The 18049-nt window shown below is 37.3% G+C and overlaps 1 protein-coding gene across 1 annotated transcript in view; it reads left to right on the forward strand.

Moving 5' to 3' along the window:
• Smp_199100 (DNA repair helicase rad3/xp-d, putative) overlaps positions 1 to 18049 on the forward strand; it is a gene marked incomplete at both ends in the record, with an annotated part of 51580 nt that overhangs the window by 9572 nt on the left and 23959 nt on the right. The window contains 5 exons of the mRNA XM_018792821.1: positions 615 to 754; positions 3903 to 4004; positions 6490 to 6553; positions 10736 to 10827; positions 17267 to 17296. Coding sequence (XP_018647197.1) covers positions 615 to 754; positions 3903 to 4004; positions 6490 to 6553; positions 10736 to 10827; positions 17267 to 17296 — 428 coding nt within the window. The remainder of the gene's footprint in view (positions 1 to 614; positions 755 to 3902; positions 4005 to 6489; positions 6554 to 10735; positions 10828 to 17266; positions 17297 to 18049) is intronic.

Genomic DNA, 18049 nt, shown 5'->3' on the forward strand with positions numbered 1-18049 from the left:
TCTGAAATCAAGACATGACACCAGTCTATGAAGTCGTTTACTGTTGATGTGAAACCTGTAAATAAGTCTAAACTTCTTTCCTGTCTAATAATTGTGATTAATGGTTCAGATATAATAGATAAAACGTGATTCACAATAGAACCAAGAAAGCACATTTCGTCTTGTAATAATTATAATCATATGCTTACTAGTTACTGATTTCGAGAGGTAAATCCAGGAGTTCTAGTGGGAAGCAGTGACCAGTGGAGTTCACCCACGTCTGTTGGGAGATAATTGGGAGACAATTGATGAACGGTTGCTCAACTTCGTGGATTGGTTGAAGTTAGACATTAACACCGTTGAATGCCGGCCGACTCAGTAGTCTAGAGGTTAAGCGTTCGCGCCCGAGACTGATAGGTCCTGGGTTGAAATCTCGCGAGGCGGGATAGTGGATGCGCACTGCTGAGGAGTCACACAATAGGACGAAACAGCCGTCCAGTGCTTCTAGGTTTTACATGGTGGTCTAGCTTCAATTGTCTCATGATTTCAACTATGAAAAATACTGAAATCTTCACAAAACCCCTTCTGATATAAATTTACTCATTATTTATCACTTTTTTTCTTCTCCTAACAAGGTTTTTGTCTGATCATTGAACCATTTGATGAACGTAAACCAACTATCATCAATCCAGTATTATATTTTCATTGTATGGATGCCAGTTTACCGATACGACCAATTATGTCACGATTTACCAGTGTAATTATTACTTCCGGTGTAAGTTTTCTCGTTTCCTTTCTTCCTTTTTTGTTCGTTTCTTTATTGCATCTTTGTTTTTTTCTAAAATGTTAATTTAAAGTTACCTATTTGAACTTCAGCGATCAATCAAGTTTGTGCGTTAGTTAAGAGGAGGGAGCGAACTTCCTTCATCTTTTTAACCCTTCATACATTACTTACTTACGCCTGCTACTCCCAAAGGAGCATAGGCCGCTGACCAGCATTCTCCTACCCACTTTGTACTGGGCCTTCCTTCCCAGTTCTATCAAATTGTTGTTCATTCTTCTCATGTCTGTCCCTATTTCTCGGCGTTATCTGTTATTGATCTTCCTCTTCTCCTTTGGCCTTCAGGATTCCATGTGAGGGCTTGTCTTGTGACGCAATTGGGTGCTTTCCTCAAAGTGTGTCCAATTCACTCCCAGCTCTTCTTACTGATTTCTTCCTCCACTGGAATCTGGTTTGTTGTCTCCTACAGTACCTTGTTGCTGATAGTGTCTGGCCATCGGATCCGAAGTATTTTGCATAGACAACTGTTAATAAACACTTGTATCTTCTGAATGATGGCTTTCGTAGTTCTCCACGTCTCCGCCCCATACAGTAGAACTGTCTTGACATTTGTATTGAAAATTCTAACCTTGGTGTTGGTTGACAATTGTTTTGAGTTCCAGATGTTCTTCAGTTGTAAGTATGCTTCTCTTACTTTGCCGATCTGTGCCTTCACATTTGCATCAGTTCTACCGTATTCATCAATGATGCTGACCAGATATGTAAAGGTTTTCACATCCTCCAAAGCGTCTCCATCAAGTGTTATTTGATAGGTGCATGCTGTATTGTATTGGAGTATTGGAGAATTATATGGAAATCCAATATAAGAATCTGAACAAAAAAGTATATGAGTGTTTATATACTCAGCTTCAAATCTGTTTTCTGCATATATACAGTTGATGATACTACATCGTTGTTTAACGTCAAATAGGAGTGTCGATATGATTTATCACCATCTCAATACCATCAGCTAAAACTGAGAAACCACACCTATATCAGTTAGAAGAGAAAAATAATGTATTGAACTAATTAGAAGTCGACCAAATGGTAATTGCACTCAACTGATCGAATATGAATGTTCCATATGTTTATAATTCACACATTCATTTCGGTAGGCAGACAAAGAGATGAGAATCGGATAAGGCAAATGTGCCTATTCAATTTTATCCAGCATGAATCAACATTTATCATCAAATGGGAAAAGTAAGCTGAATACATGTTACGAATAGAATAGGTGATAAACAAACTCGCACAAGTACGCTGATGTAATGGCAATTAAGGTTACAAGTAGGGATAACTGGCACGATCAACTATATGTACATAATGACTCAGAATATTATATGAATTGTCCATCCAATAGCTAGAATATTTCACGTAGGCATGAAATGGTACTAGATGCTATAAACTCAGAGAACTCTACAACATTGAACGTATCCAGCTGAGTTGCAAATCTTTCACATCATTTCAGTGATTAACTATAGCTGTGTAAATCAGTTGATGAGGTCATGAATCTTCATCAACTGAGATGCTTGGGCTACGTGTTACGTATGCCTAAACACTAGTTACCACGATACGCTATGCTGACTAGTATTGAGGATGGTTGGAAGAGAGTTAGGGGCGGCCAAACCAAAGCGTGGCATCAGTGCTTGAAGTCACTAACTTCTAGTCTGAGCCATGTTGGTAGATGCAGACTACTTGGTTGGGGTCCGCGTAACTATCGTAACCAATGGTTGGAGACTATGTGTGACATGGTTCAGAATCGATCACAATGGTGTAGGTGTATACACTCTTTATCTTCCCTTAAACCTTGAGATTAAAATTGCTTCATAACTTTCTTCCTTCCTATACTATATCCTTATATACAATCTATCTTTTATATATTACCACCACCATATTAACTACTTCTATGAATCCAGTGTTGATCTTGTTGTGCTAATGAGTGAGGTATGGTAACGTGGACCGATGCATAAATGTGCCTGGTCCTACGTTGTAGCTGACTGACTGACTATAGCTATGTATTTTCTTTCTTCATTGGCTGAATGGAAATTCGCTCATCATGAGATCTTAGCTTGATCATACATAATATCTTGGGTATGCACGGTTAAATAGTCCCAGTTTACCGCCTAAACAGCTGCCCAATAATCCCTTATCTTCAATGGTGTGTTATGGTGATATCAGTTTAAATGATAACCATTCTCAGATATAATTTCAATGAAACATCCGTGTACTCTGTAACATCAACCTGGATTCTTCTTGTTTATGATTTAAAAAATTCCCTCACAACTGTTTTATTTATCTGAACTAACCGGTTAATTTTTACATGTAATTAAGGTATTTGTAATCCTTTTCTTCAATTGTTATAATCATTTACTGTAGTGATGGTTGACTGTTTATTCCCATTTTTTTCTTATTAATGTCAGTGTTCTTCATCTTTTATGGCCATTAGTTTACACGACCACCATTTATAGGATATATCTTGTGATTACATTTACAAACGACTGTTATTATTTACTGACTTATCAGGTACACTTCACTTCTACCCGAAGTTTGTGCTGATGATGTCGTTCAGAAGGATGATGAAAGCTCCACGACCAAACCATCTAGCTCAGAGAACAAAACTCCAACAGATTCGTGTATTTGATCTCACTTCACATTCTAGATGTAATGGCTAACAAAGTACTAAAGGGTCGCCTAAACCCAAATAGATGGGGCTAGGTTCGAAACTGAAACTTAGTGGGTAAAAGTAGAACATTTCAACCAATTAGCCACTGCTCCAAATTTTTTCAACTATCTATCTATCTATGTTATATAAATTATCAGAGGGGGTTTTGTGGAGATTTAGTATTTTTTTCATAATTGAAAGCGTGAGTCAATTGAAGCTAGACCACCATGGAAAACCTGGAAACACTGGACGGCCGTTTCGTCCTATTGTGGGACTCCTAATAATAATAGGATAAAACGGTTGTCCAGTGTTTCCAGGTTTTCTATGGTAGTCTAGCTTCAATTGACTCACGCTTCCAACTATGTTATATAAGTTGAAAACTTACATAACTAGTAGTTTAATTGTTTTTGCAACGTATCTATTTTTATGTTTTTTTTGTAGACACTTTCACCGCTGGAAATGTATCCACGTATATTAGATTTTCATCCTGTCAATACAGTATCTTTTACCATGACATTAGCTCGTAATTGTGTTCTTCCAATGGTAAGTTGTAATATGATGTTTGCTTGTTTATTCATTGTGTTATGATCTCTATGATGTCTAACTATGATCAGTCCATAATGTAAACTATAAAATGTAACAATCTTTAATAGTATCCTTGCATTATTCATAATCAGCTTCTCCCCCTAGTAACTAATTTTAAGAGGTAATTTCTGGAAAGCCAGGACACAACAAATTTTGAACACTTTCTATTTTATTATGCCTTTGGGAAAAACGACTGTTGAAGGTAAATGACGTAAGCAAAGATGGATAGTGGCTAGCAGTGGAATCCAGGACAAGGCGCGTTTCGTCCTATTTGAGACTCGTCAGCTGGATGTACCTGCATGTCAGAGTTGATGTTCACTCAGAGACTCGAACCCAGTAACTTTCGCTTCAAACGCCATCGCGTTATCCACTCAGCTACTGAGTCCTGATAGCCATTTGCTTGTGCAATGGGGTGAAGTTTAAATCCACTTAGTAGCTGAAGAGAAAGGTACTGGATTCCAGTCCCAGAGCGAAAATCAACTCTGAGATGTAGGTACATCCAGTTGACGAGTCCCAAATAGGATGAAACGCGCATCAAACTGGATTCCACTGTTAACCACTATCCATCTTTGCTTATAATGCTTATGAATTAAGGCCATATCGAGGCAATACGCACAGTATGCACATATGCTAATAAGAGACTGACCAGTTGAAGTCCTAAAACATCAATGGGAAGATTCAAACAAACAATACTAAGTGAATTTAAATGACGTTAGCTGTCCAAAAAATTGCGGTCTTGTAATGCAACCGTTATAAATTTGCATAGGTTACTTCACTTCGTTGATAATACTCTTATAATATCTGACGTGATTAGAACAAATATAGAGTCTGGGAAATTGATTTTTAAAGATGGTTCAAATAACCGTTCCCTAATATCAGGTCATATATAAATCATGATGTTTGTTTTATATATTATTTCCTGTTTTTTCTTACTAAGAGTCTTGAGCGGGCGGGAAAACTTGTGCTTACATTGGATTGGAAGCGCTGAACGGCTGTCTCGTCCCTATTGTGGGACTCCTCAGCATTGCGCACTCACGATCCCGCCTCGCGAGTTTCGAACCCAGGACCTATCAGTCTCGCGCCAGAGCACATAACCGACAGACCACTGAGTAAGCCGGCATCCAAAAGTGGTAATGTCTAACCTCAACCGATCCACGAAATTGTGCGACCAACTTCCACTGTACTGAGGTAGATACCTGTCTCTACCTGACATGGATTAGCTCTACTGGTCTCGACTTTTCACTAGAAATCCAGGAATTACCTCATGGAGCCAGTCACTAGAGGTTAAGTGCTTTGGCGCAAACTGGTAGGTCCTTCGTTCGAGTCTCGCGAGGCGGAATCGTGGGTTCGCACTGCTGAGGAGTCCCACAATAGAAAGAAACGGCCATCCATTGCTTCCAGGTTTTCCATGGTGGTCTAGCTTCAATGGACTCATGATCTCAACTATATATAGTTAATAATCAGTTCATTTGGTCACTTTTGTAATACAACCACTCTTTTAAGTGACATTAAAGTCATTAAAAGGTGGTGACCAATCTCATGGAAACTGGAAAGCGCTCAATCATTATCATTTGTCAACGTATTTGTTCTCGTTCTTAATCTTGTTTGATCTTATTCACTTAACATTATTGATTTTCGTATCTTTTCAATAAGTTTTCATTACTTAAGGGTTCCTTATTAAGATCATATAAATAATCGTTGGTTTCAACACCTGAACTAGTATTAAAGCAAAGCTTCAGTTGTATTACCACCTTTGTTTTATATTTGTTAAGAAGTCAAGATTGATAGTGTGGTGAAAGTTAGTATTTCAGGTGCTTAATATAAGGATTGATGAAAGTATATTTTATTTATTTAAACACATAAATATTGGTGTAAGGAATCACCAGATAAATATGCGCCTCACAAATCTCATTTGATTTGTGTGAGGGATGTGATACTACCTAGGTGCCCAAACTGAAGTTGATGGTTTTCTTAGGCGCCACACCCCGGAGCCTTTGACCTAAAGGTCTGATCAACAAGGTAGTGGAGCATCGTGAGGAGATACAGTCCCATGGCAGTCGGTGAGCAACAGTTGGTTCATACTCCATTTGTTTCTTCAGGATACTGGAGCCCATGTACACCATTAGTTTGTAATGAGGGTTTTCCAACTCCCCTGGGTGGATCCTCCATAGCCACCAACCTGGTTAGAGCGCCGAACATTCGCTTCTCGTCCTCTCAATTTTGTAAACAACAGTAATGCCGTAAGAAGGTAGTGAGTAGGACTTGTATGGCAGTGGCTGTATACACGTGGCATGTGAGAACATTTCTGGGGCAAGAGCTGACTCTCTCCACCCTCAACCATACTAGGGCATTCGGGGGCATCTATTTATGTAAGCTTTTTTTATTCATATTATGTATAATAGTTGTGTATACACCTTCTTGTTATTTGTGTTACATACAACAGATTGTATCCAAAGGTAACGATCAAGTTCCAATGACAACAAAATTTGAAAGTCGACAAGATGTTGGTTAGTGATTTAATTTATTTGTTCTTACGTTTTTCAATTTATTCACATATAATCTAATCACAATAATCTTCATATATGCATGAGTAGATTAAAAATGAAATCCATGTTGACTGTATTTGTTATATCTAGAGCTTAATTCTTGCTATGCCGCGTACTACTAGAATACTTGAACGATCGGACCCCGTCGCCAATTGTTATATCGATTGCATGAGTGCATACGTGCCCTGTTTAGTATATGAACGTGCCGATTCCCTCCAACGTGAAAGCGAATTATCGATCAGAGCTATGATACACAAAGGCCGTATGAACAGTCTTGAGTACTTATAAGTCCTGCTTTCTGCCTAGCTCAGCCAGTTAAGTCCAGAACACCAATAACAGCCTCTGCAATATGAATGTTAAGAACTAAAACAGCTAATTACTTATAGTAAATTTGGGCAGTAATTATCAGTAGGGCAGTGGTTGGAAGTAGTTGTCAGGAAACCCTGGATTTAGGCTTCGTGCTATTTGACCTTCCTCAACAAGTTGTACCTGTAATTCTGATAGAACTGATGCTACCTGATAGACTCAATACTGTACCATTAGCTTTACGGTCAGATACATTACTACTGAGCTACTTGCGCCACAACTAATCTGTAGGACTGATATGTATTGACAAATGTTTAATCACTGGGAAGTGACTAATTTCATGTATGTCCAAGTCCTTCTTAGTGATGATCGACCTCTATCGATCAAATTGCAATGTAACCACTAGTCTAAGTAAGTTGGCACCTAGGTCCAGGATGTCCTATCGGCTACTTCTAACACCTTGCATCTCAACATAGTGCATGTGATATCGAGTTACTTGGACTAGTAACCACACTGCAACTTGCTCGATAAAACTCAATCATCACTATAAAGAACTTGATATATGACATTGATCACTACTCAGTAATCAGTCGATCGTAAAATTGACTAGCGGTTGAATCCATCATACAAGTTTTGTCATATTCGATACTCGTCAGTCGAATGGATCCGCATCTCAATGTTGACGTTCACAACGGAACCCAAACTAAGTACGTTTTGCTTCAAAAGCTCAACACGTTAATCATTCAGATACTAAGTCCAGGTAGTTAATAGCTCATAAAACGGTCATTATGGTTGTTACCCATCTAGAATGTTATGTCTCACTGACCCACTTATCAAAGAGGTTTGTGTTGATTTGCTCAACAACAGGATAGATTGTTTAATCAAGTTTGTGTGACTATATAGTAACATAAATCAAAATCTTAAGTAGGAAAATTTCTTTTTCATTGAACATTGTTTCAAAACGTTAATATTTAACTTAATATTATTCCTGCCAAGTACCTAGAAAGATGTTGTAATATTTATAACGAAATTTATAATATTACTTACTGCCCCGACGTGCAATGTTTTATGGTGTAGGAGTAGGTTGGAAGAGAGCTAGGGGCGGCCAGACCAAAATGTGGCACAAATCCATGAAGTCACTGGCAACTGAACTGAGTCATGCTGGTAAGTGTAGACTACCTTGTTGGGATTCGCGAGATGATAGCAATCGATGGTTAGAGACCTTGAATGACATGACTGAAAATCGTTTACAATGGTGAAGGAGCATCCACTCTATGGGTTCTCCCAAATTCTACTCTTCTGAGTTCTCCATGTCCCTATCTTTTTTCTCTTTCCAAATTTATTTCACTGGATTATATTCCTTCAATAACATCTTCAAACCCTAGTCTTTTGGAATACTGCTTATACTCTTACTACTTCTACCACTATGGGATTTGAATTGACAACTGCATCTGTGTTGATGTGGTGTGGCAACTCGAATTGATGTACGTACGTACGAAGTTCTACGTTTTCATCTTGCCAAATCACGATAATATGTGTAATACATCAACGGTCGTTGTTGTCTTTTATGATATTATGGTCATTTTAAAGTTATTAGATATTAAATATGCTTTAGCATCAGTTATTAGACAGGGCTATACCCGACAATTCATATAGCTAACATCTTGACAAAGTTATCTTAAATTGAGTACATACAACCATTTCTACCCATTTTTTTCAACAAATGATGATCATCACCAATTCTCTTCGAACTTTGATGGCATTGACACAGTGTAAGTTATTCTGAAAGGAAATGTATGTTTTTGGTGCAGATTTGTTGCCTGAAGACGTTGATGCTATGCAATCACATACAGGCCTCCTAAATGTCACGTAATCACTTGATGAACAAAGTTATTATGTATGGTATTCATTTTACGTCAGAGAAATGAGAAGTAATCTTAGCAGACTGACATGATCCTATTTTCCTATAAACAAGCCGTCGGTGAAAGTTAGGAAATTTACTTATCTGAATAGATAGGTGTCTGCATACTACTGGTTGCAGTGTTTTAGATGATATCAATTTAGCTGTCAGTATGGTCCAATTGTTCAGTTTATAATTTAAAATTGGTCTAATGTATTTCAATGTAAGTAGTAGTGTAGTGAACACCAACACCAGTGAGGACAATCGAATGTAGTTGAGCATAGAATTACAGAACATCTTAGTAAAATCTGAGAACCAAACAGTAAATATTTAATTTGCAAAATATCAATCAAACTTGTCTGTTCCTTTGCGAATGTCAATCAGTCGTCTGAGACTTCACAGTTCCTTCATCTCCATACGAATTCCTTTCTGTTTCTGTTCTTCTGAATCTTCTCAATCTTCTGCTGTCAGATAGTCTACTTCTGATTCACGATGTTAACTACTTATGTCGATTTAAGTAGCACACACTACATTGGGACAATTATCTTAAACATATACATATGAAATCTCCCTCATATTCTATCACGTTAATCTTTTTTCGATTATTTCAATCAATCGTAAGGAACATACATGTGTGCATCAGTTCATGTTGCCACACCGTATCAGGACGTGGTGAAATTATCAAAACAAATCCCAGTTATAAACGTCTACCATAATCAACTTGCCGTAAGAAGAAAGAATGAATTAGTAAACTAGAAAACTGAACGATGATTTTCATTGTTTAACGAATGATCAACGGAAATGCCTATGCTCCATTTGTAACCAATTTTGAATACTGTCACTCAACATCTTCAACCATTAGTCATGATAATCACCTCACTTAATTTGACCACTAGTTAAGGTTTAAGGATTGAATACCTATTTGTTTCTGACAGTCTTAAACTCATTTTATTGGTATATTCTTTTATGCCTCCAAATGCACTAGTACGGATGAGGGTGGGGAAAGTCAAATCTCCCTCTCCAGATGCTCTCACATGGCCACGCGTATACACCCACTGACACGCAAGTTCTACTCACTACCTTCTCACAACATTACTGTTGTTTACGAAATTGAGAGGACGAAAACTGAATGTCAGGCGCTTTAACTGGGTTGGTAGACAGGGAGGATCCACCCAGGGGAGTTAGAAAACTCTCATTGCAAACTAATGATGATCCTAAAGGAACAAATAGAGTATAAACCAATTATTGGTCACTGGCCCCCATGGGACTGCATCTCTTTACGTTGTTCTACTGCTGTGGTGTGGTCTACTTATATCCATATAAGTAGTATATGGTGTGGGTCAGACATAGAATGTATTTTGGCAGAAGACCGATGAGGAAAGAACTGAAATGAAACGCAAACGTCTGGAATATTCATGAGCAATGGAATAAGAGAAGAAACAGTGAAGATTGAAACAATTGGCTGTTAATTTGCAAATTGACTGATCATTGTTTGGTAATCAGAATTTATTGAGATAGTCTGTAATTTTTGCTTAAATACATTCGATTGTCCCCAACTAGTGTTCTGTTCACTACACTGCTTTGTAAATAAGACTTTTAGGTCGAGGGCTCCGGGTGTCGCTCTCTAGGAAAACCACCAGCTTCAGTCTGGGCTTACGGGCAGTATCATAGCCCACACAAAAATCATTTATAATCACCCTTATCTTATGATATAATTTGATTACCTTTACACTTCGTGTATTTTAACATTTAGTTGAAGGAATTTTATAAGGTTAGGTCTAATTTGTAGACTATATTCATCATATATCGATCTCAGTTTGTATACCTTTGAAAATTAGGGAGCATCGGATAACTGTTTTGTCTCACTATAAGAATCTTCAGCAGTACACACTCATTGAATGTTATTTTCTTCTCTTCCCTTACAAAATCTTATCCAGCCGTTATACGTAATTATGGTCATTTATTAGCACAATTATCTGCTGTTGTTCCAGATGGTATTGTGGCATTTTTTCCAAGTTATCATTATCTTGTAAGTGTTATTATTTTTTTTTGCGTTCTGTATAATGATTATACTTTCTAACAGATTCTTTTTCTATACAAGGGTTGATTATGTAATTTGTGATTCTTTGTTTTACTTTTATTTAAGAAACTTATTATGATCACCTTTTGCCTCCGAATGCCCTGGTACGGCCGAGAGTAGGGAGAGTTCACCTTCCCTCTCGAAATGCTCTCACATGGCTACGCGTATATAGCCTCTGCCAAGGAATTCGTACTATTGAGAGGACGAAAAGAGAATGTCCCACGCTTTAACCAGGTTGGTAAACACGGAAAGTCCACCTAGGGGAGTTGGAAAACCCTCATTACAAACCAATGGTGCACATGGACTCTAGTATACTGGAGGAACAAATGGAGTATGAATCAATCGTTGGTCACCGACTACCATGGGACTGCATCTCCTCACGATGCTCCACTGCCTTGTGGATTAGATCTTTAGGTCGAAGGCTCCGGGGTGTGGCGCCCTAAGAACACTACCTGCTTCGGTTTGTCACCTGGGCAGTATCACAGCCCTCACACAAATCGAATGAGATTTGTGAGGCGCATATTTATCTGGTGCTTCCTTGTACCAATATTTATGTGTTTAAATAAATAATAAATGTCATTGTGTCGCTGATTCTTCATTCTATTTGCCGATTTTATGTAATCTCATAATCTCTTTAAGTATAGCAACTTCTTAAATATTACCGGTTGTGATCGTTTGATGTGAATCTAACGAGATCAAATGAACTAATGTCTTTTTCTGTTTAAAGCTTTGTTTTTGATTTCTTCAAGATAACAGAACTATGTGGATTATAATTACTGTCTGGGGTCCAATTAATTATTAGATTATGAAAGTGAAATGACTTTAAAAGTTTTCTCAACAAAACTGAGAATAAGTAAAGATGGATAGTAGTTAGTAGTGGGATCCAGGATGCGCATTTTGTCTGATTTGAGACTCGTCAGATGGATTGTACCTGCATCCCAGAGTTGATGTTCAATCTGAGACTGGAACCTATTACCGTTTACTTCAAACGTTATCGCATCATCCACTTAACTATTGAGTCCTAAGATGAAGGTAAATCCATCTGACGAGTCCTAAATAGGACAAAACCCACGTCTTACTCACTATCCATCTTTGCTTATAATGCTTGTGAATTAAGGTAATATCGAGGCAATCCTTACAGGATGCACATATGTCAATAAGAGATCGATCAACTGCAGTCTTAAACATGAATAGTAGAATTCAAGTAAAGAATACAAAGTGAGTCAATTGAAGCTAGACCACCATGGAAAACCTGGAAGCACTGGAAGGCCGTTTCGTCCTATTAAGGAACTCCTCAGCAGTGCGCATCCACGATCTCGCCTCGTGAAATTCGAACCCAGGACCTACCATTCTCGCGCCAGAGCATTTAACCGATAGACCACTGAGCAAGCTGACATCTAACGGTGTTAATGTTTAACTTCAACCAATCCACGAAGTTTGAGAAACCGTCCACCAATTATCTTCAGTGAGTTGTTATCTTACAACAGACTTGGTTTAAATTTCACTGGTCACTGCTTCTCTATCGGTTAAGTGCTCTGGCGCGAGATTAGTAGCTCCTGGGTTCGAATCTCGCGAGTTCAGGATTATGGTTACACATTGCCAATGAAGAGTTCCATTATAAGACAATACAACAGTTCAGTGCTTTCAGATTTTTCATGGTAGTCTAGCTTCAATTGATTTACACTTTCAATTATAAAATTATTAAAAATCTCTACAAAACCCTTTCTGATAATAATACAAAGTGAATTTAAATAAATGAATTAGTTATCAGTGTTCAATAAGGATCTCAATCTCTTTGTGAAAACATTCATTCCGATCCAATTGTTTATCTTTTTATAATAATAATAATTAATAATTCTATTCATATTACACATAATACCTTACTGAAATACCATATCGAACCCGTCAGGAAGCACCAGTTCCCTCAAGATTACAGGTACACCTTGCTGACGAGTGCCAAGTAGCACGAAACCCGAGTCCAGGATTTCCTGTTGACCACCTTATAATTATGAAGAATAGGTGTCATATACATTTAACCTTTAGCATGAAGTATCACTAAATAATAATTGATTATACAATTTATTCATAATTAATTACATAATTAATAATATTTTAATTAAGTGTAATAACAGATTTAGCTTCTTTTGGCGCGGCTAGAATTTACGAACAACCTTTGAACGAATCTTGAATGACCTTGAGAAATATTAGCCGATCAGAGAACAGTTAGTAGATACACTTCATTTACATGGTTCCAAAACTTATCCAGATTAGAAAGGGATTCAACAGTTCTGAAGTCGTAATTCATACGGTAGAGGAAATGATCTATATGACTCCATAATAGACGATCTCTGGAGAGAGCCATGATAAGGTTTTGAAAACTCTTTCAGCCTCGACTACATAGCTTCAATATATTGTATGTGTGCAATCCGGTTGTTGGGTTCACAAAATGCTAATCGTGGATAGCGATATGATACACATGATTAAGTCTATGTAAGCAACTGTACTCTCTTCAATCATCCGGATATATATTGTAGTACTCAGCTTCAGCCAGTGTTACTGGTGCTTTTATTATCCAGTTCGCAACAATTGACATAATTTGCTTTATTCTCAATCTGGATAGAGAGAAAAAAGTTCCTCTTCTAGTAGACCTCTTCCTCCAACACTTATCACATCAAAAGATGGCATCATCACGGTAGTCTACACGATGTCCACAAGTCATTTAATTACCGCAATCACAAATAATGGGACGTTTTAGTAGTCCCATTTGTTGTAGCTGTTCAATTATAACGTCTTCTCTTAAATCCGCTGTAAACCGATTGTACGTAAACATCAGATACCGAAATCAGCTCCATGATTTTGAAATTCCTGAAACGCTTTTGATTGACTTGTCTTTAAATTATAGTCTAGTCAAACATATTTCAATCATCAAATTCCTTTTAATTAGTTAATCGTATTTACATATCGTATTGTATAAATCTCATTTAATGAGGTGAACACCATTGAAGTAAACATAAACAATAATTAGACAAAATGAAATGATGATATTTTACATCATAAATCGATTCTACGTAGAAGTCCAGAAGCATTGGACAACTGTTTCATTCTATTTCGGGGCTAAAAAACAGTTTGAATTCAAGACCTAACTTAGATTGAACTCAAAGCTTTTGAGTATCGCTATCACAGCTTGATCCTCATATCATTAAGTTTGTATTCAGTAGTTTATATTCCTAACCCTAGTCAGTTCAAAGTATTGTGCCACACAAATCTCATTTGATTTGTGTGAGGGCTGTGATACTGCTCGGGTGCCCAGACCGAAGCAGATAATTTTCTTAGGGGGCCACACCCCAAGCCTTCGACTTAAAGGTCTAATCCACAAAGCAGTATAGCAACGTCAGGAGATGCAGTCGAATGGTAGTCGGTGACCACCAGTTGGTTCATTCGCCATTTGTTCCTTCAGGATCCTGGAGCTCGTCTAGACCGTTATACAATGGTAATACTTACAGTCTATGACAATTGATTATGAAATTTCATTGATATGCTAAGATTATTAACAGTAAACATTAATTATGACTTTGTCGGTTATCGTTTCTATCGATTTGATGTACGTGTATAAATTTGCCTGTGTAACTCTTTTCACATCCACTCAGTTATACGTGAATGGCATACAAATATACATTTTCTCACTTTAATCTTTAATAAGATGATATTAGCATAATCAAATATTTCTTGATTGTCATAAACATTTTAGTTTGTCCCGTGTGAATTTGATTCCGATTACTTCACAATTGATTCATCACTGGATGGTAATCAATGTCATACGTGTCAAGCCCTTCTTAGTGCTGATCGAATGCTATCGATCAAGTTGCAATGTGGCTACTGGTCTAGGTGGCTCGACACTGCGTCCAATATTTTGAGATAAGATGTTTGTTGGAAGTGGTCAACTGGAAACCCTACATCTCAGTCCTTTAGGAGGTCTGTCGCGGCTTGAATAGCTCACTGGTAACGTCTCTAACTATGAAGCTAAGTGACACAGGATCGAACCCGTCAGGAAGCACCAGTTCCCTCAAAATTACTGGTACACCTTGCTGACAGGTGCCAAGTAATACGAAACCCGAGTCCAGGATTTCCTGTTGACCACCTCCAACCACCATCTTATTCCGATTACTTATTTATCACCTGACGAACCTTTTTAAACAAAGTCACGAAACGCCATAAGTTCAATTTTCTTCTTATTGTGGGTGTATCAAACAAATAGATTATCACTTTTTCATTATAAGCAGTCCATCTAATGTTACATTGCTTTGACATTATCAAGCCTAACCATTGATAATGATATAAATATCTTAATTTGTCAGATTAGAGAACTCTAACATCAAAATTATGCACAATTCCAATTGATAATTGCATTCTGCTCTTCTAAAGTAAATACCTCTAACTGCACTAGAATAAACAACTTAATTATCAACATTTGAACTAAGAATAGGGAGTGAAGTAATCGAACGACATGTTGACAACTTCACTTATCTTCGAAGTCTGATCAGCCCTAATGGGTTGGCGTGTGATCAAATCTCTGAACGGATTCAGAAAGCTCGTTTAGTTTTTGCCAACTTACGTCACCCATGGAGAAGGCGAGATATTCATCTATCAATTAAGGGACGAGTATACTGTACCGCTGTTCGTTCTGTCCTACTTTACGGATGCGAAACGGGATCATTAGGATTAGAAGATACTCGTAAGTTACTATTATTTGACTACAGAAATATTACTCGCATCTGCTGGGATCACCGGGTAAGTAATACTGTGTTTAGATGCAGAGTATTAGGGAATCTTCATCGACTGAGATGGTTGGAACACGTGTTACGTATGCCTGAACACAGATTACTACGACGAGCAATGCTAACTAGTGTTGGTGATGGTTGGGAGAGAGTTAGGGACGGCAAAATCAAAACGTGGCTTCAGTCATTGGAGTCACTAACTTCTAGTCTGAGCCATGTTGTTAGATGCAGACTACTTGGTTGGGGTCCGCTTGACTATCGTAACCAATGGTTGGAGACTGTGTGTGACATGGCTCAAAATCGACCACAATGGTGTAGGTGTATACACTCTTTGTCTTCTCTTAAACTGTGGGATTAAAATTGCTGTATATCTTTCTTTCTACAAACTAACTCTTCCTGTATTATATCCTTATACACAATCTTTCTTTTATAAATTACCACCATTGAAGTAACTACTTCTATGAATTTGGTGTTCATGTTGTTGTGCTAATGAGGTGTGTCAACTTGGACCTGTTCCTGCATTATGACTGACTGACTGAAATAACTCAACTACGAATCTCTTTATGAGAAGGTTCGATTTTCACTTCTATACTATGTATTAAGCTCACTATCACTTGTCAATCGGCTAATTTTAATGATAGTAACAATTGAATCTAGATACTAAGATAAACAAAATTCAATTTCAAAATACAAGTGGTAGTAACTTTTTCACATATCCTTACGTTGAAAGATTTGACTCTAACTTCCTAACCCCTTAGTAGTGCTCTTAAGTCTTCTACTCTCGGACTTCAATCGGGAAACAAAAGTGATGAAGTACAGAAGATTTAATGTGAAAGTTACTTGACTTCCAGGAATCGAAGGTATTTACAGGATTAGGTTATGACTTTGATATTCAAGAGGTTTTTTGAAGACGTGCCAAAATTAGTGATTGATTATTAAGTTGCTTAATCAGGTTATTGAAAATTGATTGGAATTTTGTAAATGGCACTGATTAGTTAAAGTATTTTTTATCATTTCCCTATTTTCTAAGTATATATTTAAGCTCTTAATCCTTAACAAAAAGTGTACTCCCCCTTTGAGTACAAAATAATACACCTGTTTATTTGTTTTAAAAGGAGTTGGATGGTGACTAACAATGGAATCTAGGATGTACGTTTCGTCCTATTTATAACCTTAACCCCCCATGTTGTTATATAGTACAAGAAACTAATTGATTACAATGTTTAATATAAACAATAAAAGGATTGTATCAACCCTTAGAAATTTAAACAAAGATGGATAGTAACTAGTAGTGGAATCCAGGACTCGTGTTTCGTCTTATTTGAGACTCGTCAGATGGATATACCTGCATCTTAGAGGTGATGTTCACTCTGAGACTCGAACCCAGTACTTTTCGCTTGAAACGCTATCACGTTATTCACTTAGCTACTGATACCTAATAGTCACCTGATTGTTGCTATGACATGAATTTTAAATGACAAGCAAACAACACCAAATGAATTTAACCCTTAGAAGTGTTTGTTTACAATAATGTATTTATTAAATCATTATTTCACTTACTTACAGTAATGTGTATATTTTCTTGTTTATTCTATCTCATTTTTATTCATTAGGAATCAACATTTGCCAGTTGGTATGAACAAGTAAGTAAAATCATTTAAGATATTCCTTTTAAAAAAAAATTATATGATAGACATTATTATATACAAATGCCCTGGTACGGCTGAGAGTGGGGAAATGTTCTCATAAGGCCACGCGTATATAGCCTCTGCCAGGTAAGTCCTACTCACTGCCTTCTCGTGGTGGGGGTGTTGTTTACGAAATTAAGGGGACGAAAAGCGAATGTCCGTTGCTTTAACCGGGTTGATAGATATGAAATGCTTATTTGTGAGTTCATGATTATCTTATTTATACAAGATTAATTGAGTATGGGGTTAGCGACCCCATCCCATAGAAAACTAACTCACTAAAAGGAATGTTAACGAGAACTGTGAGGAAGAGTCGAAGGATAACTTTTTACGTGAATCTATTCCCAGTCAGATAAAGTGGATTATGTAGTGATAAGTCCATAATGTTTCTATTGAATAAACTGATTCGAAGTATTAAAAAAGAAAACTAAAAGTACTCAACAAAACCATTCAACTTCAAATCTCATTAGTTCTGTGTAGAAATGTTATTAACCATGTTATTATCAGTTAAGAGATTGCTTTAAAGTTGGATTGTTTGAATTTCTCGATCGGTTAATTCTTTCATCATAGTTACACCACTGATTCACAATATTAAAATTTTCATAGTTGAAATCATGAGTCAGTTGAAGCTAGACCACCATTGAAAACCTGGAAGCACTAGACGGCCGTCTCGTCCTATTATGGGACTCCTCAGCAGTGCGCATCCAC

The sequence above is a fragment of the Schistosoma mansoni genome (assembly GCF_000237925.1).
Source record: "Schistosoma mansoni, WGS project CABG00000000 data, supercontig 0208, strain Puerto Rico, whole genome shotgun sequence".
Classification (NCBI taxonomy): Eukaryota; Metazoa; Platyhelminthes; class Trematoda; order Strigeidida; family Schistosomatidae; genus Schistosoma; species Schistosoma mansoni.